Source organism: Macrobrachium nipponense, chromosome 46 (assembly GCF_015104395.2).
Source record: "Macrobrachium nipponense isolate FS-2020 chromosome 46, ASM1510439v2, whole genome shotgun sequence".
Classification (NCBI taxonomy): domain Eukaryota; kingdom Metazoa; phylum Arthropoda; class Malacostraca; order Decapoda; family Palaemonidae; genus Macrobrachium; species Macrobrachium nipponense.
In genome coordinates, this window is record NC_061106.1 from 15,707,238 (window position 1) to 15,733,582 (window position 26,345).

General features: G+C 36.1%; 2 protein-coding genes across 2 annotated transcripts; one reads left to right on the plus strand and one right to left on the minus strand.

Moving 5' to 3' along the window:
• Nucleotides 1–303: 303 nt before the first annotated feature.
• LOC135214650 (uncharacterized) lies at nucleotides 304–756 on the plus strand. Its single transcript, XM_064248985.1, has one exon. The coding sequence runs from the start codon at nucleotides 304–306 to the stop codon at nucleotides 754–756; it is 453 nt and encodes a 150-aa protein (XP_064105055.1).
• Nucleotides 757–2,213: 1,457 nt separating this feature from the next.
• Nucleotides 2,214–24,722, minus strand: LOC135214651 (uncharacterized). Its single transcript, XM_064248987.1, has 7 exons — nucleotides 24,534–24,722; nucleotides 11,834–11,998; nucleotides 6,215–6,391; nucleotides 5,343–5,411; nucleotides 3,392–3,491; nucleotides 3,130–3,236; nucleotides 2,214–2,316 (listed from the first exon to the last, which is right to left on the minus strand). Exons 3-7 carry the CDS (start codon nucleotides 6,376–6,378, stop codon nucleotides 2,214–2,216), a joined length of 543 nt encoding a protein of 180 aa, XP_064105057.1. The 5' UTR covers nucleotides 6,379–6,391; nucleotides 11,834–11,998; nucleotides 24,534–24,722.
• Nucleotides 24,723–26,345: the final 1,623 nt, after the last annotated feature.

Sequence of the window (26,345 nt, forward strand, 5' to 3'; positions counted from 1 at the left end):
GGAAAGTCTAGAGTGTGTCCTGTAAAGGCAACAACCATACCCGACTGGAATTGACTGCTGCAGTGGTGTCCATAAATCTAGCACAACACATTTTGAAAGAGCTGCAGATTACAGTGGACCAGACATTCTATCACACAGATTCTACAACAGTTCTTCACTATATTTTTAGTGATAGAAAGAGGTTTCCTATATTTGTTGCAAATAGAGTGAAAATAATTAGGATTTCTCTGAAATACACGTGGAGATATGTTCGAGTAAAGAGAATCCCGCTGATATGCATCAAGAGGTTTCACAAGTCAGCAAATGCTGAACAGTAACATTTGGTTTGATGGCCCATATTTTCTTAGAGGACCAGAGGAGCTGTGGAAAAATGACATGCCTCAAGATGATGTTGAATTGAAGGATCTACAAGTTTTGCAATACATCCAGAAGATGAGGAGGGAAATTGCTGTTGATAAGTTTCTTAAGTATTATTCTTCATGGCATCGGTTGAGGAAGGCTGTTGCAGTGTATCACCGTCTTTTTTTCATACTGAAATCTAAGAGACAAACTAGACTTAATGGTTCAATTACAGCAGATGAATTAGATGCTGCTGGAAAAGCAGTCATCAGATATATCCAGAGAAAACTTTTAGTAAGGAAGTGGCACTCTTACAAAAGAGCGAAGGGTCAAGGGGGCCGAGGACTTTGTAGTAGCAGTAGCATTTATAAACTAGATCCCTTCATTGATCCGCAAGACATGGCTTCTTCGCGCTAATGGACGGCTCTCCAAAGCAGAAAAAATTTCAGCTGACGAAAAGCATCCAATGATATTACCCAGAAAGAGCCATATTACCACTTTGATTATTCGTTACACACATGAAAAATTAGCTCATGCTGGACGCAACCATGTGATGGCAAAACTTAGAGAACTTTACTGGATTATCGTACCAATGCAAGTGTCCGTCAGGTCCTACAAAGATGTGTCATTTGCAGAAAAATGAGAACCCTGTTCTTAACCAGAAGATGGCTGATTTACCATTGGAAAGAGTAATTCCAGCTGCTCCATTCACTCACACAGGTGTTGACTTCTTTGGGCCACAGGAAGTCAAAGAAGGAAGGCAATCAGGAAGAGGTACGGTGTATTGTTTACTTGCTGTCTTCAAGAGCAATTCATATAGAGACAGCCAATTCCTTAGACACATCGTCCTTCATAAATGCTTTAAGAAGGTTTGTTGCTAGAAGAGGAAATGTAAGGAAGATTTGGTGTGACAATGGGACAAACTTTCATGGAGCCGAGAAGGAGTTGAGGAAGTCACTGCAAGAGATGAATGATGATCAGATCAGAGCTTTCCTCTCAAAAGAAAGCATCAGCTGGACCTTCAATCCCCTACAGCTAGTCATATGGGAGGTGTGTGGGAACGTCAGATTAGAACTGTGAGAAAGGTCTTGACTCATCTCTTCAAAGAACATGCTGGACGACTGGATGATGAGAGTTACCGCATCTTCTCACAGAAGTTGAGGCTATAGTGAATGACCGTCCTTTGACCACAGTCAGTGACAGTCCAGATGACTTACAACCACTCAGTCCAGCACAGCTTCTCACACAGAAATCAAGTGTTGTGATGCCATCACCTGGTGTTTTCAGAAAGGAGATATGTACTGAGACAGAGGTGGCGATATGTTCAATTCTTGGCTAACTTATTCTGGACTAGATGGCGAAGAGAATATTATCAACATTACAAGAGAGACAGAAGCGGAACAAGGAAACGCGGCACATTCAAGTTGGTGATATTGTCCTTGTAAAAGATGATAATCAGTTAAGGAGTAACTGGATGATGGGTCGTGTTATCAGCACTGAAAAGGACAGAACCGGTTTTGTACGAAGTGTAGTTTTGAAGACACAAACATCAGAGCTCCATCGACCCATTCATAAGCTTGTTCTTCTCCTTGCAGTAGAGGAACAATGATTATAATAGTTATTTTTATTAGGATCAAAGGATTTGAGAGTATATTACATTTAATATAGATGTTATTTATATCACCTGCATTTATAGATATGATTGATTTTGATAAACAAATAATTTGTTTATAGGGCCGAGAATGTAAATGCAGCTTTTTATAGAAACCAATTGTGTATATAATAATTTAATAAGCTTTGCTTTTCAACTTGGTGATTAGGGTTAAATTATGCTTAAGATATTTTGTCCAATTTACATGTAAACATTGTTCAGTCTATTTTGGATTGTTACTGCTGTAATTTGTTTGTTTGTTAATTGTTGTTGAGTAGTTCTTGAAAAGATGTTTATCCTGGTAGTTATCAGTGTTGGGAATTACACTGTAACAGTTATAAGTTTTTGGAAATAGGAGCAAGGTTTTTTGATGACTGACAGACCAGGAGAAGTCTTCGAAGTGTAAAGAACATTTCTTTGGAAATTCGTTTCGTTTGTATTGGATGTAGCTTAGAGTAACACAGATGTAAGTTTATTTCTTTACTGAAATTTGTATATATTCTGTTTAATGTTTGTGGTGTTTTGTAGTTATATCAAACTATAATCAATGCTTTGTTTGTTATGGGAATTTCTATTTAACAGTTTTAGTAAGTTTGTATATTTTGTTGTTTTTCAGTTTCTTGAACCTCGTCGCCTTGCCACTACTAGCAAAGTACTCCTCATTGGTTCTCTGGTCTTGGAGTAATGACCAACTATAAGCCCTTACAGCAACGGTCAACTTAAGTTGTAGTGTTAAGTGATTTAAAGCTTTAAGTTGGTTTAAAGTGTTTAGTGATGTCAACTTGAACTTTATATCAAATTTTAATAAAGTGTGACGTGAGTAACAGATCTGTGCTTTTCTACATCTCATCCTGTGGCTTTGAAGAAAACGGCAGCTACAATGGCCTAAAAAAACTCAATTTGTAAATACGAAGAATGATAAAGATACCTTTTAGTAATAAGTAATCACTAGATGTTTGAAAAGTAAAAGGCCTGAGTTCCATGTTACAAAGAGGCAAACTATATAATAGTTTTTACTGTTTCCCACCAAGACGAGCTTTCAAATTTTTCTGTGCTACTTGCTGCCAGGTTCACAGTATTTCAACCCTCGATAATACAAATTTAATTTGGGTATAAAGTTATGTCATTCAGTGCTTTACCTTTGAGCACCATGATATTTTGCAGGCAAAGCCATTGGAGTATCCAAGCTAAGGTCACCAACCCAGAAAGAGACGAATATGCAGTCGTCTGCCACCTGGATATTAACCTGCAGAAAAAAAAAAAAAAAAGTTGATCGATAAACATTCTGACATCACACAGGAGAATTTTATCCAAATTAAATAGTACGTATCTGGAAAGTGTAACTCCTGAGAATTTAAATGTTCCAACTACTGGAACGATAAAATATAAAAGACTACTTACTCTGAAATCCATCCCAGGCACCAAGGCAGGAAAATCATCATCTGCCATGACGAATCTTTCTACGGTTTCTCCTCCATTCTGATCGCTGAAGACAATGCGCCTAAAAAATTGTAATGCAAGTATAACTGGAGTAATTAGTTTGTAAATGCTGCAGTGATTAGCTTTAATGAAACAAATGCCCCTGCAGGCACACTAACTTTCACGCTTACTCATATAGTATGTGCTTTAAGTTAAGAGTAAATCTAGGCCAACATGCTACTCGAAAATCAGTTTTTTCTGTATCTGTATAGTACATTGAAGAAACAAAATAAAAATGAGTTTCCCTTTCCATGAAGTTTTTATTTATACTGTTATAAAAAAAAAACCAGAATTTTGAACATAAAAACTGATTCTGGTAAATAGATCTTTTTACTTCATGTAAGTGACAAATATTTAGTTATGAACTTCTTTAAAAACATAAAATCCTTGATGTTGCAAAAGGAAATTAACCACACACAACCTTAAATGCTGACGCAAACATACCGGCACTTCTGTCAACCCTAATTGAGTAAACCCCAATTGTGTGTAATCGATAGGCAAGTAAGTAGCGAGACTGGTTATTTTTCCACACATTTCTAGTTTTGGCAAAGCCTGACATTTACATAAGGAATACTCCCCGTAGGGCGGTAGGGTCGTCAGTGGACCTCATGCGGTGCACTGTAGGCATTACTTGAGGTTCTTTGCAGAGTGCCTTTGGCCCCTAGCTGCAACCAATTTTGTTCCTTTTACTGTACCTCCTTTCATATTCTCTTTCATCATCTTACTTTCCACCCTCTCCTAATACTCTATTCGTAGTGCAACTGAGAGGTATCCTCCTGTTACACCTTTCAAACCTTTTACTGTCAATTTCAGTTTCAGTGCTGAATGACCGTACAGGCCCCCCTTTGGCTTAAATTCTATATTCAACTCAACTCATAAGGAATACTAAAATGACAAATTCTTTAAACTTCAATGCCGACGATGGATCCAGTAATTTCTGTTACCAAATATTAGTTCATCAAATGAACGTTATAACAAAACAGTTCACGAGTTATTTCCTGTCCAACTAAGGAAGAAAAAGCTCCCAAGGAGAATATATCTTGTTGCAAAATGAGATTATTCATGGACAAAAGTACCCATTATATATGTATTATAGACTACTGATCTCATCTTCGACGTTATATTTTTTCTAGCTTCAAGCTTCAACACCAATGTTAAGTAGACTTTAGCGACGGGAGTTTACTATACCGTGCTAAGAAGTAGACTTAAAGTTCGAAAACGAGTAATTGGGGTAGAAATGTACCAACGCATACACATCCCGCAATGGAATGTGACAGAAGTCCACGAGAACTATCTTCATGAAGAGGACCAATGTTGCTAACGGGAATGCAATATTTGACGTTTCAATAAAGACTTCAAAGGTTACCCCACAGTTGGGCAAAACAAGAGGCTGCTAATCTGAAATGGGGTTTTCGGTGCAAGTCTCCTTACGATTGTCTACTAAATTTGTTTTTTCCATATTCCCTGAACTGGAAATTAAAAAAAAACAAAAAGAAACAGTACAATACTTAAAGACCCACTTTATAAACCATTTGCGGTCTAATATCCATCAAGTTTATCCTAGTTATTAGTATTTGTATCTTCATAGTTGGAGGAGTACCATTGCCGATGAAAAGGCATTTTCAATAATATAGATGGCCTTAATTTTTTCTTTTTTTAATTTCGTTGTTCTTATTCTTAAGGAGCGATGGGACGATGGGCCTAGCTTTCAGCATCCAGTCACAAAGCCAACTCGGATCATTTATCTGCTTCGCATCTTGGTGCAATAACTACGCACCCACAATGTGCTTACCGAAAATACTGTGGAGCGCGTTAGATGTCTCGTTTTTCATCCTTATCACAAAGAATGTAATGAACAAATAGTACTACCTACCTGTCATCGTAATCAATCCTAAGGAGAAAAATCATCGTAGACTCATCACGAAGCAGCTCAATCTGAAAACTGAAACAGTTCATGATAGTATGTCGAACTTTTATAACAAATTCATGGTTCTACATATGTTACAGTTATCGTTAAGTAATTTGTTAACTGTCAAGGTGAGCAACGGCCGTGTGTCGGTAGCAATGACTACTGCTTAATTCCTCTTTTTACGGTATCGCCGCTTTTGTTGTAAAAAGTAACATCAAAACTTTCTAAAACAGTTTTTAAAAATCTGAACAAATATGTTCACATTTGAAAGCGAACAGAAATTCGAAATGCAGTCATAGCTTTAATATATAACCAGTATTAAGGGCGCGCGGCTTTTGACAAGTTAAAAGTGTATTAAACTTCTTTAGACCTGATATCAATATTGTAAGAAGATATGCAAGTGAAGCATATAGGCTAATTGAACCTAAAAACAAATTGTAAGTCGGGCGAGAGATCATTTGTACACTGCACCAAGACTATACCACAATACCGCCTTAAGTGTATATCGTACAGAAGAAAGCATATTTAAAAAATGTAATAAAGACTCTCCTGTTCTGCAGGAGCTATGATATTGACGAGTAAACACTAAAAGACAAGTATTATAAAATGAAGCACCTTATTTTTAAAATGTACGAGAGCTCGCCAGAGAGGGAATCATCCCTGTGGAGGGCTGTATACATTAAAACCAAACAAAGGAACAAAGTGAATAGATATAACCAGTATTAACGGCGCCACTGCTTTTTGACAAGTTAAAGGTATTCAGCTAACTGAGCGTTTTTTTTTTTTTTTTCGGGAAACTCCAGGTTCAAAAACAAATGAAATCTATGAATACTCACTCGCTCTCTTCCAGCAGTTGAAGCGTCATCTCCATGTGGAAGAAGGGATACTCCAAAGAAAATGATCTACGGTAAGGGAGTGATCGAGCCAGCTCCTCGTTCACGAGTTTCTCGAGTCTTTTCTTTTGGCTCGCAACTTCGGAAGTGTACAGATACCAAATCATCGGAACGGCGAGCCTGATGTTTGAAGAAGTCGATAGTTTCAAGTATGAGTCTAGTCGTATGGAATGAATAATAATGGTTTTCTTACTTTCTGCCTGATGACAAGTTTTAAAACACTATGTTAATGAACTAGCGATATAAAGAACATTGGTATGGAAATGTAAACCTTCGTTTCAACTAAGTGAATGAACTAGTAATATAAAAAAAAACCTTGGTATGGAAATATAACCCCTCGTTTTAACAAATACTAATGAATTTTGGTGTGGAAAAGTAAAACCTCGTTTTAACGATGCTAATGAACCTGTGGGAAATGTAACTATGTTAATTCAACTAGTGATATAAAGAACCTTGGTAGGGAAATATAAATCCTCAATTTAACATTCGTAGCCCAGTTTTGAGATAACTAAGAAAAGGAACTGCAAAAGCAAAAGGAGTAAAAAAAATCATGTGGCTTTGTGGGTACATCTATCAAATTTACCGCATTACAATTAAATATTGCCAGAAAGGGCTACGAAAGATGTAAAATACAGATGAAGTATTTCGTCTCAAGATAAAGGGGTTTACAGCAGTTGTTTTTAAAACTGGTGTGACTGTGCATACGAAGAACTTTCGAAGACGATAGTTTTCCACAAGATTTTGTGTCGTATTTTGTAGTGACTTAAAGATGAAGAGGCGCTATAAAGTATGGCCCGCCTATAATAATAATAATAATAATAAGCTTTATTTCCAATATTTACATTGGCTAATTCTGTATCTTACAAAGGATAAAATATATTGCAATGCATGAGTTACATTTCATACTACTCACAGTTCACACCAAAAAAAAAAAACCTGATTTTAACATCTTAAAAATACAAAATAGTATGTATAATTTTACTTACATGTGTAAATAGGAAACATTATGATTTAGAAAGTTGCCCTCCAATTGTTACAATTCTGGAAATGCAGTATAAAGCGTTATCAACCTATCGGCAAAAAATGTTTCTTTAGAGCTGATTTGAAAGAATTGATATTAACTGTTGATTTTATAGCTGTTGGCAGCTTATTCCAAGCTAAAGGACCCTGTACAGTGAACGATCTTTTACCCAGCTCGGTATTTGTCCTTGGCACGTAAAGGTCGTTGCTATTTTCTTGTTGTCCTGTCACTTCTAAATCCAACTAATGTCAGAGGAAAAATCCATGTTGGTAATAAATTATTCATATTTTATAAATTAACAGACATAAGTCATACTGTATTCTTTGTTCTATATTTAGCCATTCTAATTCCTTTAAAATTAAAATTGGGTTACATGATCGTATTTCTTTGCCTTCCCATCAGTCACTTTTGCCGCAAAGTTTTGGAGTTTTTGTATCGATGTTGTTGTTGTTTAGACGTAGTTGCCCCATACCTTCAAACAGTAGATTTACTATGCTTAACGCAAGCGACTGAACAAACCATTTTGCGCATTTCATGATCAAATCTGTCTTTTATTCTGTTGATATAAATTAGTGTTCCATTCACTTTCCTACTAACTTCGTTTATATGAGCATCAAAACACATGTACTGATCAAAGTAATAAATTCCAAGGTTTTTTACAAGGTCACTTTTTCTAATAGCATGGCCATTGAAATTTATAACTATATTATCAGGAATTTGAGAAATGTACTGTCTTGAGCCAAGGAAAATATACTGAGTTTTTGATTCGTTTACATTTAATCCATTAGTTGGAGTAATATTTAGCATTTTCTAAGATACTTTCCGCTCTTGAAATTAACATTTGTAATTCTTCTATGGTTCCGGTGATTAGGATTTGACTGTCATCTGCATACTGTATTAAGAGACAATCCTGTAATGAAGTAGACATATGATATAGATTAAGAAGAATTGGTCCTAATATTGATCCTTGTAGGAACCCCAAATTGTACTGGCTTAGAGGAAGATATACATCGTCTATTCTTACTGACTGATACCGATTTTCCAAATAATTTTTGAACCAAAAACGGGTCGATTTTTAGTTTTATACATTTACTACGTAGGATATCATGGCTACGCTATCAAATGCTTTAGAGAGATCTAACAATATGAGAAGAGAGATCTTTTTTTCGTCTATGTTACTATAAATTTCTCGTGAGCTTCATGAGTGCGGTTTCGGTGGATAGATGTGGTCTAAAACCATGTTGGGTTTGTGATAATAAGTTATTTTCTTCAAGATATTGCATGAGCTGAACTGCAACTATTTTTTCTAATATCTTAGATAAGACTGGTAGAAGTGATATAGGCCGATAATTTTCGACTGCATCTGGGTCACCGTTCTTGAAAAAATGGTATTACATGCGATAGTTTCCAGTCGGTGGGTAGAGAACCAGTGACAATGGAGGTGTTTACTATACGGTTAGGTAAAAACTTATCACGGGTAAGGCATCTCGTATGAAACGGAGAGAGATACCATCAGATCCAAACGCCTTTGAGTCATTCAAATCCCTCACAACCAAGACAACTGTATCTACGTCAACGGGTTGCGGTCTGAAAAGGTTATTCGCGATACCTTGAGGTATAATAGTATCTATAGTGGGCAGAGTATTATTTGCATTGAGGATCTGTTGAGAATTTTCGAAGGCAGTCGACCTACATTTGCAAAATATTCGTTAAATTCTTCTGCTTTATCTTCTTATCTTTATATCATGGATGCTTACGTTACTATTTGTGGCAGGGATCATTTCATGAACAATTTCCCATTTAGTAGACTTACCACGACAGTTTTTAAACTTATCTTTAAAATGTTCTGCCTTCTTTGTTTTAATAAGTTGATCAATTCGTTTTTTATGGTTTTTATAAGTATTTCTTAATTCTAAGTTTAATGTATCCCTTTTGACTCTTTCATGCAATTCGTCTCTTGCTTTCATTTGTATTTTAAGGTCATGGCTATCCAAGGAGCCGGGGGCCGGGTAATTACTTTCGTTACACAAGGGGCACACTCCATTTAAACTCTCAACAAAAACACTATTAAATATAGAAACTTGGATATTTACATTATCTGTATTTAAAATTTTATTTAGGTTAGGGGTTCTATTTAACAGGCTATCACAGAACGTATTCTGATTATAGTGTCTTAAACTACGAAATGTTCTAGTTACAGGCTGCCTTTTTGTTTGAAATATCTATTTGTAGTGTTACCAACTCATGGTCAGCGACGGGACAAGGAACTACTTCAGCTTGGGAAATAATTCTGGTGTTTGTGAGACTCCAATATTTATAGTTTAAATATGGAATATTTCAGAAAGGACTTCAACTGACATGCCTAGGTCTAATAATAGCCTTGAAGAACTGATTGTTTGTTTGTATGGATGTGTTTTTACGTTGCATGGAACCAGTGGTTATTCACCAACGGGACCAACGGCTTTACGTGACTTCCGAACCACGTCGAGAGTGAAATTCTATCACCATAAATACACATCTCTGACCCCTCAATGGAATGACCGTGAATCGAACTCGCGGTCTAAAACTACTAACAACCTTGAAGGTTTCCATAATGCATTACAAAAATCAATTTCATGCCTAAACTCCTAATATCTGGAAATGAAACACACTAAAGTTGTGGATTTTATCACAGAAAAAGAAAAAGAAAATGATTTGGACGGGGAGTGCTCTTAAGTTAAAAACTCGTTTTACAAAGAGCGCAAACAAAAGCGGCCGATATAACTCGACTTATTCATATGACCCTTTCTTAAAAGCTATGGCATATAATCTGCGCAAAGTTTTAATTTTTTAATAATAAACACTCCATATTGACTGTATTTTTTTGTTCCCATTGTCCCAAAAAAATAGCTTTCAAGTTTTTCCTTTAATATTTGTTGTTTATTCTTAACAGATTCTTCTTTAAAAATGAGATCTTTACCACTTTATACAAGTTATGAGTTGTCCATATATAAATTGCCCAGGTATGAGTTGTCCGATATGTGTTTTGCGGGAATAAGTTGTCCTGGTATCAGTTACCCTATAGCTAAACCATCAGACTTGACGTCGGAACTTTAACTTTGAAAAAATCACGGAAGGGTTTATGACATATGAGCAATATGTTGATATTCATGAGAACCAACAAATGGTTTGATAAAGCTTGAGGAATGCAACTTACTTAACTGGAGATTAATGGCTTTGCACAGTGCTCATAGAATGTATGTTACAAACTCAAGAGCACTTTATGGATTACAATTAACCTCAGACTTGAATGTTACGATCGTGAATAATAAAAATAGAATAGCCAAGACTGCATGCAATTTCAGTATATCTGAAAAGAGAGACTGACATTACTGATCTAACCATACTCTGTCACTTAAATGTGTTAATGAACTCTTCCCAATCTTAATTACTCTAGCAAATCTGCTTTTGAGAGACTAATGGTGAACGAGCTTCCAAAAGGCAGTATAGCTTACGAACTGCTCTAGTCAACAATTAGATCACATTCTCTCAAGGTATGTTACAGGTTCCAACGTTTTTCCAAACGAGGGACTTTAACATCACTTTCAGTCTGACCAATCATGGCCACTTAAATCGAATTGTATGGATGTTGTTGTTGTAGTTGTAGTTGTGTGTGTGTGTGCGCGCGCGCGCTTCACACAGCATGAGTATGTATGAAGTTAAGAGAGATTTAAGAGTCTCTTGGAAACAGTGCCATGATAATATTCTCAATGCTGGTAAAAAAAATTAAATAAAAAATAAAAAACAAAATAAAATAACCTTGATCATAGAAAATACAATTCTACCATCTAAACGAGAACTATCGAAGACAAAATCACCCAGAAGGGTGCTCGACTACAGAAACTAATAAACCAGGGGCATCAGTGATTGATGACCTAGGTACCTGTTACGCCAGAATATGGGCACGGGCTCGCTCGATTTGATTTTGTGCTACTTCAATAGACCATTAACATAAGACAATTTGCGACAATTTTTCTCCCAGTACCTCTCTTTCACTTAAAATTATTTTAAGAGAAAAGAACCTGTTTACACTTTCATCCTTTAGCATCGTTAATTGTTGTCATTATGATCATCAATATGAATTATCAATATTAGAGATAATTATGGTTTTAAAAAGTATAATTACAATTCAAATTTCAGAGAATGCGCGTATCAGTTACACCCCCTAAAAAACTCATTTTTTAACTGTTCCAGTTTATAGAATCTTCCAACATCAATGGTTCCTCGAAAAGGAAATCACTGAGTTTTGCTAGTCTTCTCCCGTTGTTGTGCAATAAAAAAAATACCTGTAATATTGAACTTGAATAAAATACCTTTGAAAAAAATCTTTTGTTCTCTCCTAAATTCACTTATCAAGATTTGCTTTTTTTCCAAAAAGATTTTTTGTTCAACAAACAAATTACCAAAGTCAATCAAGTTAAAATATTTCTTCCATAAACATTTCAATGGGTAATCCTTATCGTAATAAAATATCCCTAACACTAATTTAGCGAATGACTCACTTGCTCACTAACAGAAGTTCGGTCAGGTTTTTCCTGATCGGTGTCTGCCAGTTTCCTCATGTGCGAGTAGTTCTGGAACCACTGGTCCCTCTTAGAGCTGAGGGCGCCGAAGCTGCTTCTAATGCTGCCGACTACTTCCTCGATCGCTTCAGGTCTTCCGTCTACCTGTAGGGCATGAGATGAGAGAGGGTCACGGAGCTGAATAACTGCGGTTTTAAGTTTTCACCAATTAGCTATTAAAGTAGTTACGGCGTGACTAATGTTTCCCTTTGCCAAAGTCGTCCACCGTCGGAGGAGCCTCCTTATAATGGAATGGTAAAAGAAAGCCAAAATGATCTTGCTGAAGAAGAGAATGAATTAATGATTTAAAGTTATCAAAGAGGAAAGCAGTTGTGAGGAATCGGGGCGGGGTAAAATGTAGAGGAATAATAAAACAAGAAAATGACATCAATAAAGGCGTGGGATTAAAATATATCGAAGCCTTTCCTTAATTTTTATAATCTTATGATAAAAGGTTTTCTAGTTTCTTATATTAACCTGGAAGACTTGTGCCTCATTACCTACCTTCTGGTCACCGAAGATGATGCCACCGAAGGGTTCGATAAAATTAAAGTACTAAATATATTTCTCCATTTTAATGTTCCTAAAAAATACCTCCTAAGCCTCTCTCTTGGTTCAACGAGGAAGCTGTATTAGTTAAGGTTAAAAATGCTGGTAATTTCACAATTATTTTTAGGTGTTAAATCCTTTTGCAAGGTAGCAGATTCGTTCAGTCACGATTATGTATGCACTTAAAAACGTGATGCAAAATAGCTTGTGATAACTGCGCTTGAATAGAAAATTCTCAGTTTTCCAAAATGTTGCAAATCCTAAGAAAATCTCGATCATCAAGAATTGCGCTTTTTTAATTAATTAATTAATTTATTTATTTTTTTGTTTACCCCAGACTCGAGTCTCATCCCGCTGCAAGGTTGGCACTACGGTACGGTTGATATTTAATCTATACGTACAGAGCGGAATCACGGCAAGATATTTTGCCAAAATATGGTACGGCACGATTCAGGTACGGAAACAACGGACAGAATTCTGTACCGTACAGTACCTTGGGCTCGATATATCACTAAGAAATTACTAATGCACATTTGGCCGCTTCTGTGACTACAAATGTAGAGAACGAAGGTACTTAACATTCCAGTTTGTAACGTACCATGCATAATGTCTCTTTTAAAAGACATCGAACCAACCATATTCCTCAATACATAAAATAAATGATCTGTATAACGACGTTCAAAGTTCATCAACAATAGACTAGAATAAAGAATCCTATTCAAAATTGAAAGTAAACAAGATTCTTAAAAAAACTACTCGTTTGAGATTAGGAAACATGCAAATCTTTAGAAATTATACAATTCAAGTTTTAAGACGATGAAACTAACTTCGCAGTTCCCAGTTTCTTCTTTACGTCAATGAAACTTCAACGCCATACTAGAACATCCGAAAGGAAAATTCCCATATAGTTAATGGCAAGCATTGTAACCCTTATAGTCATTTAAGTTGGTGCACCGTTTAATTCGGTCAACGCCCAATATCGGCTGTTCGTAATAAAACCGCCTTAGTGCCATTTATCACGAGATATCTTCTCATTCAAGTTAACTGAATTGAATAAATAATTTAGACTAAGGCCTGTAACTGGGACCTACGAGGTCATTCAGCGCTGAAAGGGAAATTGAGTAGGTAGGTTTGAAAGGTGTAACAGGAGGATTACCTTGCAGTTGCAGTATGAATCAATTGTTAAGAGAGGGCGGAAAGTAAGATGGAAGAATATGAAGTGAGGTGCAGTAAAAGAAACGAAAGGGGTTGCAGCTAGGGGACGACGGAACGCTGCAAAGAACCAAAGGACGGCGCTACTCCCCTACGGAGTCATTTAAAGTTAACGTTTCCTTTCAGTATGAATAGTTTTCTAGTTTATTCCTGAAATCAAAGTCTAAGGAAATATAAATTCCCAGCGGTTTATTTAAAAAAAATAAAACGTGATCCGACCTCCAGTTTATTCGGGGAGCGTGCTAAAATCTTCTGTCAAATAAAGCGTTCTTTTACCAACGAAAATTGAAATAAATACGGTATATTTTATTAGAAATAATTGTTCTGTAATGTTTAACATACACATTTTTCTATATTTCTTCATTATAAATAAATAAATCATTAATATCCTATCCTAAAATTCTTGTATCTTTAACTCAACGCGAAACACCTATTCCTACACCCCCCGCCCCCAACAGCAGCAACAACAAAGTAGTTGTAGCCTTATTCTCCGAGTAAGCGAAAAAAAACCGTGTTACCTTTTCCTTGCCAAAGCTCTTATATTTTTAAAACTAACTCTTTCTCCCGCGGCCTGAACTTTTACGTAAAATTAATTTCTAACCTGAATGAAAACCCAATGATTGGATTAAGAGTGTACTACAGTTAATTATGTTGCATAACTATACTTAAAGCTCGATTAATTTTATGAATTTCATAACACTTTAAAGAGTTTTGGAGTATACAGTTCTTAAATGGAAATGCTCAGTTTTTTATATGCTACTGTATTTTCTGGAGAGACAGGACATTCCTTTTGCTATTCTATTTCATGTCGCACCATTCTAGTTAGCAATTAATCCTTCGTATATAAAATTTTGTTAACTATAACAGAGAATTGTATGAATATTTCTACTCGTAAACTCAATTATCAAGTATAAAAAATGATTTTGTTTTACTTTATTTTATTTGCACAACTGTACTTTAGAAAAAGAAAGTCAAGACATGAAAGTTATTTTTTTAATTATTATTTTTTTGCCAATTTTTGGGTGTTCTGTAATTCATCAGAGGGGTTTCTTGTCATCGGAAGCTCAGTTAAAGTTGCATTCACTCGCTGGACCGGTTTAAGGTGGTAAATCAGAAGAAATAGTCATCATAATCTTAATTATTATTTCGGGTAACCGTACGACCAGCACCCTTAACACGCCCACTTGCCGGCCCCCTTTTTGACTGTTGACAATAGTTTACCGTTTCCTTGTACAACCTCAATCTTAAAATGGCGTTACAGTGCTGACGTTTGGTCTCACATTCATTTGAACATTGACGAGTTTCTATTTAAGATTTAGGATTGCTTCCTTTAGAAAAAAAAAGTGCTGCGCTCCGATTTAAATATTCAATACCTGCGTCCCAATTGGCATGAATGGCTTTTATACATTAATTTATCTTGAACATTGACGAGTTTATTTTTAAAATTTAGGAATGACCTCAAGAAAATAAGGCCCTACTCTGCCTTTAAATACCTGTATCCAATCTTCGTTTCATCAATTTATATTTGTCGGAGTTCACATAAATAGATGAGCTTAACGAGACATATGGAGTACGAATGTCGAACCTTTCGGTTTCTTACTAATCTTTTTTATGTGGGTGACAGCAACATTTTTCCAATTGTTTCAAGGCATATATAACATATAAAAAGCTGTATTCGACATTATTAATTTGGCTGCCTCATCAAATATCCCTTTGAAAAATTTTCACTTTTATCGAGCGATTTACTCTGTCCCCATCTTGCACGCAACTAAGAACATTTTCTAAAATGCCAATACTGCACAGTATAAATTTTTACACATCAGATTCTCTAATTCATGGAGTTCTTTACTTGATATGCCTAGGTTGGGACCACCATCTTTGTGTTTCATATTCGTACAGTTTTATATACGTATATATATATATGTAAGTGTTTACATAATAAAAATATGGAATGTTATTCCATATATATATAAAAGACTAAAACTAAAGAGGTCAACCAGATTGCTTGCAGGAATGTGATCAGACCAGAGACGATAAAGTATGTAGGCTAAGATGACGTGCCGTCACTTGTGTTCATTCATTTGTTTTGAAACATTAGTCCAAGATCCCTGCTTGAGACAACTACCGCGACCTATAAGGTAATTCTCGTAATATTCCTGGATGGAATGACTTGGTTAAAGATCTGTATACATACTCACGAGAAATGTTTTTACTGTGGAGGCAAAATGGTAGCCCCAGGGAAGGGCACACTGCATTGCTAATGAGACAGGCGAGAGCGCAGTTCAAACTTGCTCTTAAGCACTGCAGGTTATATGAAAAACAACTAAGAGCCGATGCAATGTCTAGAAACTTAGAATCTGGTGATTATCCTCGTCTTTGGAAAAATATCCAGTCTTTAAATCCCAAAACTAAAAAGCTATCACAGAGAGTAGGGGAAGCAGTCGGAGACGAAGCTATTGCAAGTATGTGGGGCGATCACTTCAACATTATCCTGAATTGCATAAATGATCAAGATTCCCGAAGGGGTGTAGATAACCTCCTTACTGACAACATTCAATTTCATTTTGCAGACCGTTTTACGCCAGGTAACATCAGCGATGCCATAAACAGCCTACCTAATAATAAATCGCCCGGCTGTGATGGTCTTCCTGCAGAGGCCTTCAACTCTGCCATCCGATAATTTACATTTTGCTAGCTGCCCTATTCAATGCGTGCATAATTCACCGGTTTCTTCCAGACTCCCTACTCTTAGTTCACTTGATACCATTAATCAAAAACAAGCTAAAGGATGCAGCTGACCCTGGCAACTACCGGCCGATTGCAATCACAACGATCGCATCGAAGATACTTGAGTCTGTTCTTCTAGTGAGACTTCTCCCCTTTCTACACACCACTGACAACCAGTTCGGGTTTAAAGCAAACCACTCAACCGACACCTGCATCTACATACTGAAAGAATTGCTGAACTACTACCTATCATCAGCCTCTCCTGTTTTCCTTTGTTTTGTGAGAAAAGCATTTGACAGAGTAAACTACCTGAAGCTCTTCCTGAAGCTGCATAAAAGGGGAACACCCCTATCTAATTGGCATTTTACATTGCTGGTTCTCCACACAGCAATTCTGTGTCAAATGGGGAAACGTATTATCTTACACCTTCGGCTCCCTAAACGGGCTTCGGCAAGGGGGCATTTCTCTCTCCATACCTGTTTAATACGTACACAGATGCCTTGAACGTCAAACTGAACTCGCTCCCAATCGGATGCACTGTCAATGAAAAAACTATAAACAACCTCTGTTACGCCGACGATATGGTTCTGATTTCCCCATCAGTGCAAGGTCTCCAACGACTCATCGACACTTGCCGCCAATATGCAGAGGAATTTGATATAATCTACAACGAAACCAAGACCCAGTGCATGTCGCTGCTCCCGAGATCGCTTAAGCATATTGCAGAACCTCCAAATTTTCCTCGGAAACCATCGCTGGAATTTGTGCACGAATTTCCGTACTTGGGTCACATTATCACCGAACGACCTAAAAGATACGGCAGACATTGAACAGAGGCGTCGTAAACTATGTGCAGCGGGCAACATGATTGCAAGGAGGTTTGCCTTCTGTCACCGAGACGTGAAACTGCTGCTCTTCCGCTCGTACTGCTACAGTATCTATGGGTGTTCCCTCTGGACGAACTATACCCGAGAGACGATGCGACGCATCACTGTTGTGCACAATGACATTCTGAGACGCCTCAAAAACACTACCCCGCTACCACTCCGACACAGATGTTCATAGAAAACCACCTGGACAATTTAAAAATCATTGTTAGGCGAACAATGTCCAGTCTGGTAACCCGAGTGAGAAACAGCAGCAACTCGCTCATACAAAGCATCCTAAGGAGTGAAGCAAGAAGAAAATCAAAATTGTGGGAAAGATGGGAAAATGAGGCCTTTGTCCCCTAAAGGACTTAATCTCTGTATTGGCAAGATGTCATCTGCAGTTTTTGGCATTATTACATTTATTGCTGATATTTTAATTTTTCATTATTACTGTGTTTACTATCAAGTTTAAGTTTTATTTACATTTAATTTATGTATTAAGCCCTCTGGACCTGACTACTGTAACCACCTAAGGTCTCTAGTTGAAATTTGAGTATATAATATGCACCATCTGTTATTACTCTCAATGCATATTTTTTTTTTCTCACCAATATTATTACTGTTATTACCAGTATGATGATTACTAGCTTTTATGCTACCTCAGCTACCTTGTGGATAAGTGTCCGATTATTCATTTTCTTTTTCTATTTTATCATGTCATGTATCTAGATTGTGTATGCTACTGTCTGTATTTTGTATATTCAATGTATATGGCCCGAGCAGAAATAAAGCATATTATTATTATTATTATTATTATTATTATTATTATTATAATTAACAAACGGCCTACGTGATCTATAGTGTGTCTCATTTTGTATGTATGTTCATCTGTTCGAGCTACTGTCTGTTCCTTTATGACTTGTAACTGAGATGGTAGACAGAACAGAATAGAGTTAGCCATCATCATTGGCAGACCTGTATCTCTTTACCTAAGCTTTATCATGTAGAGAGAATAGAATTAGCCATTATCATTGGCAGAAGCGATCAAGCTATCGTCATTAGAAGACATGTACAATCATACCTGATCTTCACCATGTAACTTCAGAACGAATATGTATTTTTATACTTCGTGTTTTCGAACTAGAACCTCACCTCATCACCGAATCATCATGATTTTTACAACATCGTCGTTATAACCAAAGAAGATAATACCGACTTTTGTAAGTGATCTACAAACCCCAAGACACTCCAATGAATAAATGGAAGTGCAATTACCAAACCGACTTAGCGTAAGATTATCGCAAGTCTAACATAACCAACCGACTTAGCGTAAGATTATCGCAAGTCTAACATTACCTCATAGGGCGCCTTATTATACAAGGCAACAGCCCTAAAATATACACTTAGCATTTACACTTAGTATGTACACTAACTTGATTTAATTTTTGTTACTTATCTTGTTTCATATCTACTATTTTTGACCTTTTATTTATCGTTTATAAAAGTAAAAAATAAAAATTACGTTGACTTATCTGAAATCCTAATTCTGTACTGAACTGTGATGAGCAATCCCTTGTGATGAGCCTTTTGACTTAATTTTTTTTTTTTTTTTTAAAGTGTAATTTCCCATCGCACCGAATGTCCTGATAGTCCCTTAACTGAAATAATGCTGTTACAGTCTACAAACTATATGCCTATCATATTGGTTTACCATAAACTAATATATCTACTTTATTTTAAAGGGGCCAGTGATGTTGCAGACTCGCCATCATCATTTGCACTAAATTATAAAGTTAAATTTTAAAAACTCCTGTTCGAAAATTTCCGTAATAAGTTTCAGCAATTTCAACACGACTAACCCTATTCACTTCTTGTAACTAATAAGATCTCACGCTAACGCATTCGATAAAAAATGGAATCGTTATTTTGGAAACCCCGATTTTGAAAAAGCCCTAAACTACTACTTTCAGCTTCAGACAGGTACAAATATCACAACGCCCGTACTCCTCGGTAAGTCAGCAATCGCAATAACTCAATTCAACAAACACTAAATAACTTACGGTTCGTAAGTTCCTTTCAGGATGTGGGGTTCTAGCAGTGAAAAATTCGTAACGTGATACAGATTTGGCCAAACGCTTGCTGGCCACATTTTACTAGCTAGAACATAAAACTATATAAAACTGTATTCTCTGTATCAGTGGGAAGGTAAATAGCCTATCGTACGTAATCGCATGAAAGGTTAAACACCAACGTGCTCAAAATACCTGTGTTGATTAAACGATGGCCCCGGAATCAAGACGACGGGAATATACTGCAAGATAGGTGGACACAGACGAACTCTTAGTTTCCATAACTTTCAGCTTGAACGAATCAAAAACAACGTTGCAACGGACTACAGCCTGACTGGCCCTTCTTAAAGAAAGCAACCTTCTCCGCGAGTATCTTCACTGACTCCAGCGCGTCTGGTCACTCTGGTGTTTCACAGGTCTCTTTTTCTCTCTTCGGGCATTGTTACTGTCCTGTTAAAACACCACTTACGGTGATGGTAACAAATATCATCGCTTATAAGGGAATCTGTACTGTACTTGAACTTTCGGCTTTGAGAAATAAAATAAAAGTACCTTACAGAAAAAAATATAAATGTATATTATATCATACATACATACTACATACATATACACATATATATGTGCCTATGTGTATTACACCACTATTTGGCTAAATTTAGATTTAATGCATGCTTAACACGTACCATTTTGAAATAAAGTTCAAAATATGGTACCATCTACTTATTAAAAAGACCCTAAGTTGGCATGACAGTGAGGTAAGTATTAAAAGGGATGAAAGGTCTGGTGGAGACCTCTGGACTCGCCCTAACAACCGATTCATATATATCATGACAGGAGCCCTTGGTTTTATGCCAGAGGCAAAAGTGGACTGATCTAATCTTATATATCTTAAAAGGCAATACATCATTTATTAACATAAAGGAAAAAAATGATTTACTTCAGATCCTTTTGTATTATCTCAATCGTGCAGGCTGTTTATCGTAAGCAAGAACATACTAATTTTACCCGATAGACCCACTTAATTGCTATCGAGGAATTGTAAAGCGCTTGAGAACAGCATCGCATAATCACGCCGTGCTTTGGCCTTCTTCTTCACATTATATTATCCACAAGTGCTCTACAGTTATATCTAATTAAGGACTGACGACTCCCGCGAGAGCTTTCTTTACTTTGCTTATCATATCAAGGCAATAATAAGAAACATTATCACAAGAAACATTACCGCATTCAAATAAATGCCAAAAGGCTGTAGCATTATGACACATGATAAATTGACTTTTTTTGGGCGATTTCTGATATTGAAAATTTTAAGGTTATTGTGATCCTTGAACTGCCGACTTAAAATATAGTCAGTTCCTACATCGCTACACCCTGGTCAAACCTCAGACTGGCTTTTAAAGTTAGCATTTACCCCTGTGAACAACTCAAAAAAAGTTCAGTTTAAGTGTTCAAACTCTGAATAACACGTATCAGCCCTCAAAGCTTAATATCTAACAAACGAATAATGCAAGTGGGCATCACCTACAAAGGAAACCACCATCGGTGCTTTGTTTACATTCTGAAAGACTAGCAACAAGTTAGTGGGCTTGATCTATCGTCATGAAGTTAGTCTCAGGCTTTCATATGGAGATCTTTGGAACTTGCTTTTATCAAGATTGTAGAGTAACGAAGCCACCGATGACCTTTGGAACAGTCTTTTCTAGTTCTATCTTGCGAGCTGTTTTCTTAGCTTTCTGACATGCAATCAAAACGTTACTTATATATACGTTTCATCCATAACAATTTGCAGATTCCCGAGATGTCTAGCACTAGCATTGCACCAGCCCCGTTTTTTTTTTTTTTTTTTTGTTTTTTTTTTTTTTTTTTTTTTGCCCTTGCCCTTAGGTTAGGTTAGATTTATCCGAGAGGTAAATTGGGTGTGGGAAACATAACGGGACTATTTTCAAGGAGATTCTATGGTTTGTTTTTAAGATATGGCGTCCCGCTCTTTTTGAGGGAAGGTTCCGTAACTCTGTTACAGCTACAGTTCGGGAATATGCATTCCAGCAATGAAATAGACCAATTCATTAGTTTTTGAAAACCATGTATCTGGGAAATCGACCAATTCATTGGTCTTGAAAACCATCAAGCTGCGAAATCAACCGAGTGATTAGTTTTGAAAACTTCCCAGCTGAGATAGAGACATAATTGGTCGTTAAAACTCTCTAGCTGGGAAAATGATCAATTAATCGGGTTTTAAAACTCCCCAGCTGGGAAAATGATCAATTGGTCGGGTTTTAAAACTCCCAGCTGGGAAAATAATTAATTAATCGGGTTTTAAAACTCCCCAGCTGGGAAAATGATCAATTGATCGAGTTTTAAAACTCCCAGCTGGGAAAATAATTAATTAATCTGGTTTTAAAACTCCCCAGCTGGGAAAATGATCAATTGATCAAGTTTTAAAACTCCCAGCTGGGAAAATGATCAATTGATCGAGTTTTAAAACTCCCAGCTGGGAACAAGATCAATTAATCAGGTTTCAAAACTCCCCAGTTGGGAAAATGATCAATTGATTAAGTTTTAAAACTCCCAGCTGGGAAAATGATAAATTAATCGGGCTTTGAAACTTCTCAGCTGTGAAAATGGTAAATTAATCGGGTTTTAAAACTCCCCAGTTTGGAAAATGATAAATAATCGGGTTTTAAAACTCCCCAGCTGGGAAAATGATAAATTAATCGGGTTTTAAAACTCCTCAGCTGGGAAAATGATCAATTAATCGGGTTTTAAAACTCCCCAGTTGGGAAAATGATCAATTAATCGGGTATTAAAACTCCCCAGTTGGGAAAATGATAAATTAATCGGGTTTTAAAACTCCCATCTGGGATATCAACCCGTTTATCAGTTTGACATTGCCGTCTAGTTTTATTCCACGTCGAAGCAGTGAAACCCTCTGCCTTTGAAAAATGCGAAAAACCTTAGTTGCTCTCGAAGTTAAAATAATTTTCCCATTCCCTTTTAGAAGAACGCCCTTGCAAACTCAACCGTCCACTGTCTTATCAGTACATTTACCAATACCTGGCACTGGATGAGTCACATGACGTGATTATCTATTAATATCGAGTTTCTTGTTTTTATCAGAAGGGTACTTGATCTGTGAGTCTCTTAGACTGACTTTTAACTAGGCGTTTGGGCTAATAAAACGTACCCATTCGCGTAGGGTCAAATGAAGTCACGATGACCCCGATCATGTATTTATGCGTCATCAGAAACGAAGGGATTCTTCGCTTTTCACGCATGAAGGTTAATTTGTTGAGAGAAGTATTATGTCTACTTCCGCCGCAATTCAGAATTAAAAGGAACTTATTAAATATTACAAAGAGTTCTATCTTTTCACAATGCCGAAAGATACCCATTTATCTTTCGAAGCGTATTACCATTTAAAATTAGTGCCCTCTACTTGGTGTATTGGCTAGTGGAACTTAATTTCCATGAAAAATACTAAAAATAATATTATAGGCTTCAATGCTTTACTCTAAAACCCATGTTCTATTAAAAAACAATTTTATTTTTTAATAAAAAAAATACACACGTCCTTCTATTACATGAAAATTTATGCGCACATACGTAGAGACAAACACCTTTCTGAACACATCCACCCACATACATACATACATACAATAACACAAAAGTGACATCTCCTAAAATGACCATTTATAATTTTTTTTTCCTTTTTCATAATTGGTAGCGTGGGTTGTACACTTGTCTACTTGTCAACCAAACTGACACCGAGCCAGATATTCAGCTAAACAGACTCACAGCGGACAAGTGTCTTCTTTTTTACCAATTTTTTTCGAGGGTTCTGAAGGGGTCATAATGACCACAGGCGCTTACACAGCAGTATCTTTGAAATATGTCACTCCGCAACATCGGCAAATAATCTTGGTCATAATGCGTGAATTTCTCTGTGATATCTGAATGCTGTTCCCAAGATGCATAACGCCCTTATAATAAGAATTATGCTTTCGTGTATGTAAAAAATACTCCTCCTTCTGTTTTCGAGTCACGAGTGTCAGCATGGAGGAAAAGTAATCATGTAGCAAACAATTACGTAAAGTGTGATTGTGATGGGAAAGAAATTCGGCGTAGCTTGTCTGAGGAACTGGTGAAGGAGGTTGGGCGCACTGTCTGTTACCTTACGGTTTAAATATTACTCTTTATATCAAATCTTATGATAAACTTGGAGACACTATTAAAAATATATTGCACTTCATCTAGACACAACTAGCAACTATTACTTTTTGAACAAGACAACTCTTGAACATAATGCACATCTAATGATTAAGAAAATCATCTGACATACTGAATGATTCTTTCACCAGATCTAAACATAGTTATCCAAAAATAGCTATCTAAGCAAGTGCTAACAGCTACGCACTGATAATTATACACTTTAGGAAATTCGCATGGTTTTGCAATTGACAACAACCGACCTAATGGTACTATGAAGTTCTTTCTCTGCATCTTTTTCCACTTCTATGTTGGGTCGATGTTTTTTCTGACAGCTTTCCTCTACCTGGCTCGGTCAAACACATCGTCCTCTGACAATTGTTTGTCTCTCAGGTCTTCTTCAACTACATCCATCCACCATCGTTTCTTCGGTCTTCCTCTCGCTCTCTCTCATCAGACACCTAGAACTGCATCACTCTCCTCCCTCCCTCCCTATGTCTCATCCCTCTCATCACACGGCCAACACTGCAGCCTTCTTTCTGGGCCTTCTGTGATAGCTCTTTAGGGTAATTCTACAGAATAGTTCCGCACGGACTGCAAGGAACGTAGCCGCGGATACGACATCCACTAGGGATTGATTGGGGCGTCCAATGTATTTCGCCGTGTTTAGAGTACTGGCCCCCGGTGGTTGATTACAGTCGTCCGAATAAATATTACTTAAAATTCTTGTTCAGGAGGTAAAACTGCATAGAAAACCGCAACTGCCATAGTCTAGGCCGCCGCGGAATAGTGCTGTAGATCTACCGCTCTTAGCTCTACGACTTTAGTAGTTCCTCCTTATTCTTTCATTCTTGATCCTGTCCATTTTTGTCACTCCACACATCCACCTGATCATTTTAATCTCTACCGCATCCACTATGAAGCAAATCAAATTGCCTAATACTAAGACACGTTCCAGAGAAATATAGCGAAGCAATTAAACAGGTATTGTGATGGTTAACCCCTTACCTTCAAGAGACAGAGAAGAGCGACGAACGCGAAGGTAAATATCTTTAGTCTCATGTTTTTCTTCGCCAGAGTCAACACCTGGAAAATACTCAGTGTCAAGACACCTCGCCTCGAACACCCACTTCCAGTAATGAGGAGGGCAGTTGGCTGATCAAGTTACTAGGCTGATAATGCGGACACACACACACACTCTCTCTCTCTCTCCCTATCACTGGCGTTTATTATCTAATCTGGTTTGTTGTTGTTTCTCGATAGGTTGATTCGGTGACAGTCTCCTCTGATCTCATGTTGTCTCGAGAAGAAAGATATGCGATGTTCACTTTCTCATGGTTTATTATTAGGGCTCAGTAAAACTGCAGGTCATTTCGATGGAAAAGTATGCCGAATGTAGTTTGGAGGTGAAGATAGGCTGGGGAAATGGTTATATATATATATATCATATATATATATATATATATATCTATATATATATATAATATATATATATATATATTATATATATCGATATATATAGATATATATAGATATATATGTATATATATATATATATATATATATATATTGATATATATACACATATATAAATATATATATATATATATATATATATATATATATATATATATATATATATATAGATATATGATAGATGTATATGTATAGAATATATATATATATATATAGTTATATATATATATATATATATATATATATCTATACAATATATAGAGTATATCTATATATATATGTATAGAGTATATATATATCTATATATATATATATGATATATATATATATATATCTACTATAGATCATAAATATATATATATATAGATATATATATATATATATATATATATATAGATATATATATATCATATATATATATATCTATATATATAATAGATATATACAATATATAGATATATCATATATATATATATATATATATATATATATAATATATATATATATATATATATATATATATATATATATATAGATATATCTATCTATATATATCTATACTATATATATATATATATATATATAGATCATATATATATATATAGATATATATATATATATATATATATATATATATATATATATATACAATGGCAAGAGACTTTCTTCCTTCATATGTTTAAGTGTACAAAGCAAAACTGGCCCAAAAAGGATTTTTGGGACCTTCAAAGCGGCACCGCTCCTTTTTTTTTTTTTTTTTTTTTTTTTTTTTTTTGTTTTTTTTTTTTTTTTTTTTTTTATCGTCCATCACTTGTCGAGTGAGGAAAATGCTTTCACGATGAAGAATTTCGGTCATCAAAAATACAACACTGATCAGTTTTAAGTTTTTGCTGGATTAACTGTATGAATCTATGGACAGCCCTTTATCTCTGTATTCCACAAGAAATAAAGTGTATTTATAGATTTGCCTGGACGGACCATCGTCCTTGCGACGCCTGTTACCTATTTAAATATAAATCACTGAAATTTCAAGATTACTGTTCATTGAATAATGGTTTCTTTACTATTCATTACTGTGCATAACTTAAGGAAAGTTTATTACTCGCCAACTGCAATGTATTAGGAACATATCTCCCGCAGTGACAAAATCACTTAGTAGAAATCGCCCAGCACTGCAAACTTCCGGATAAATCCGGAATTACCCCATTTCAAGAACTTATCACCTTGATTTTCCAAAGTGGTCTCATCCGAACCGATAAACTTCGATACATCCACTGGGAAACATAATTATGAGGATACGAGTTTTCTATCTTGGGACTGCTCAGGACGTTGTTATCTTGATTA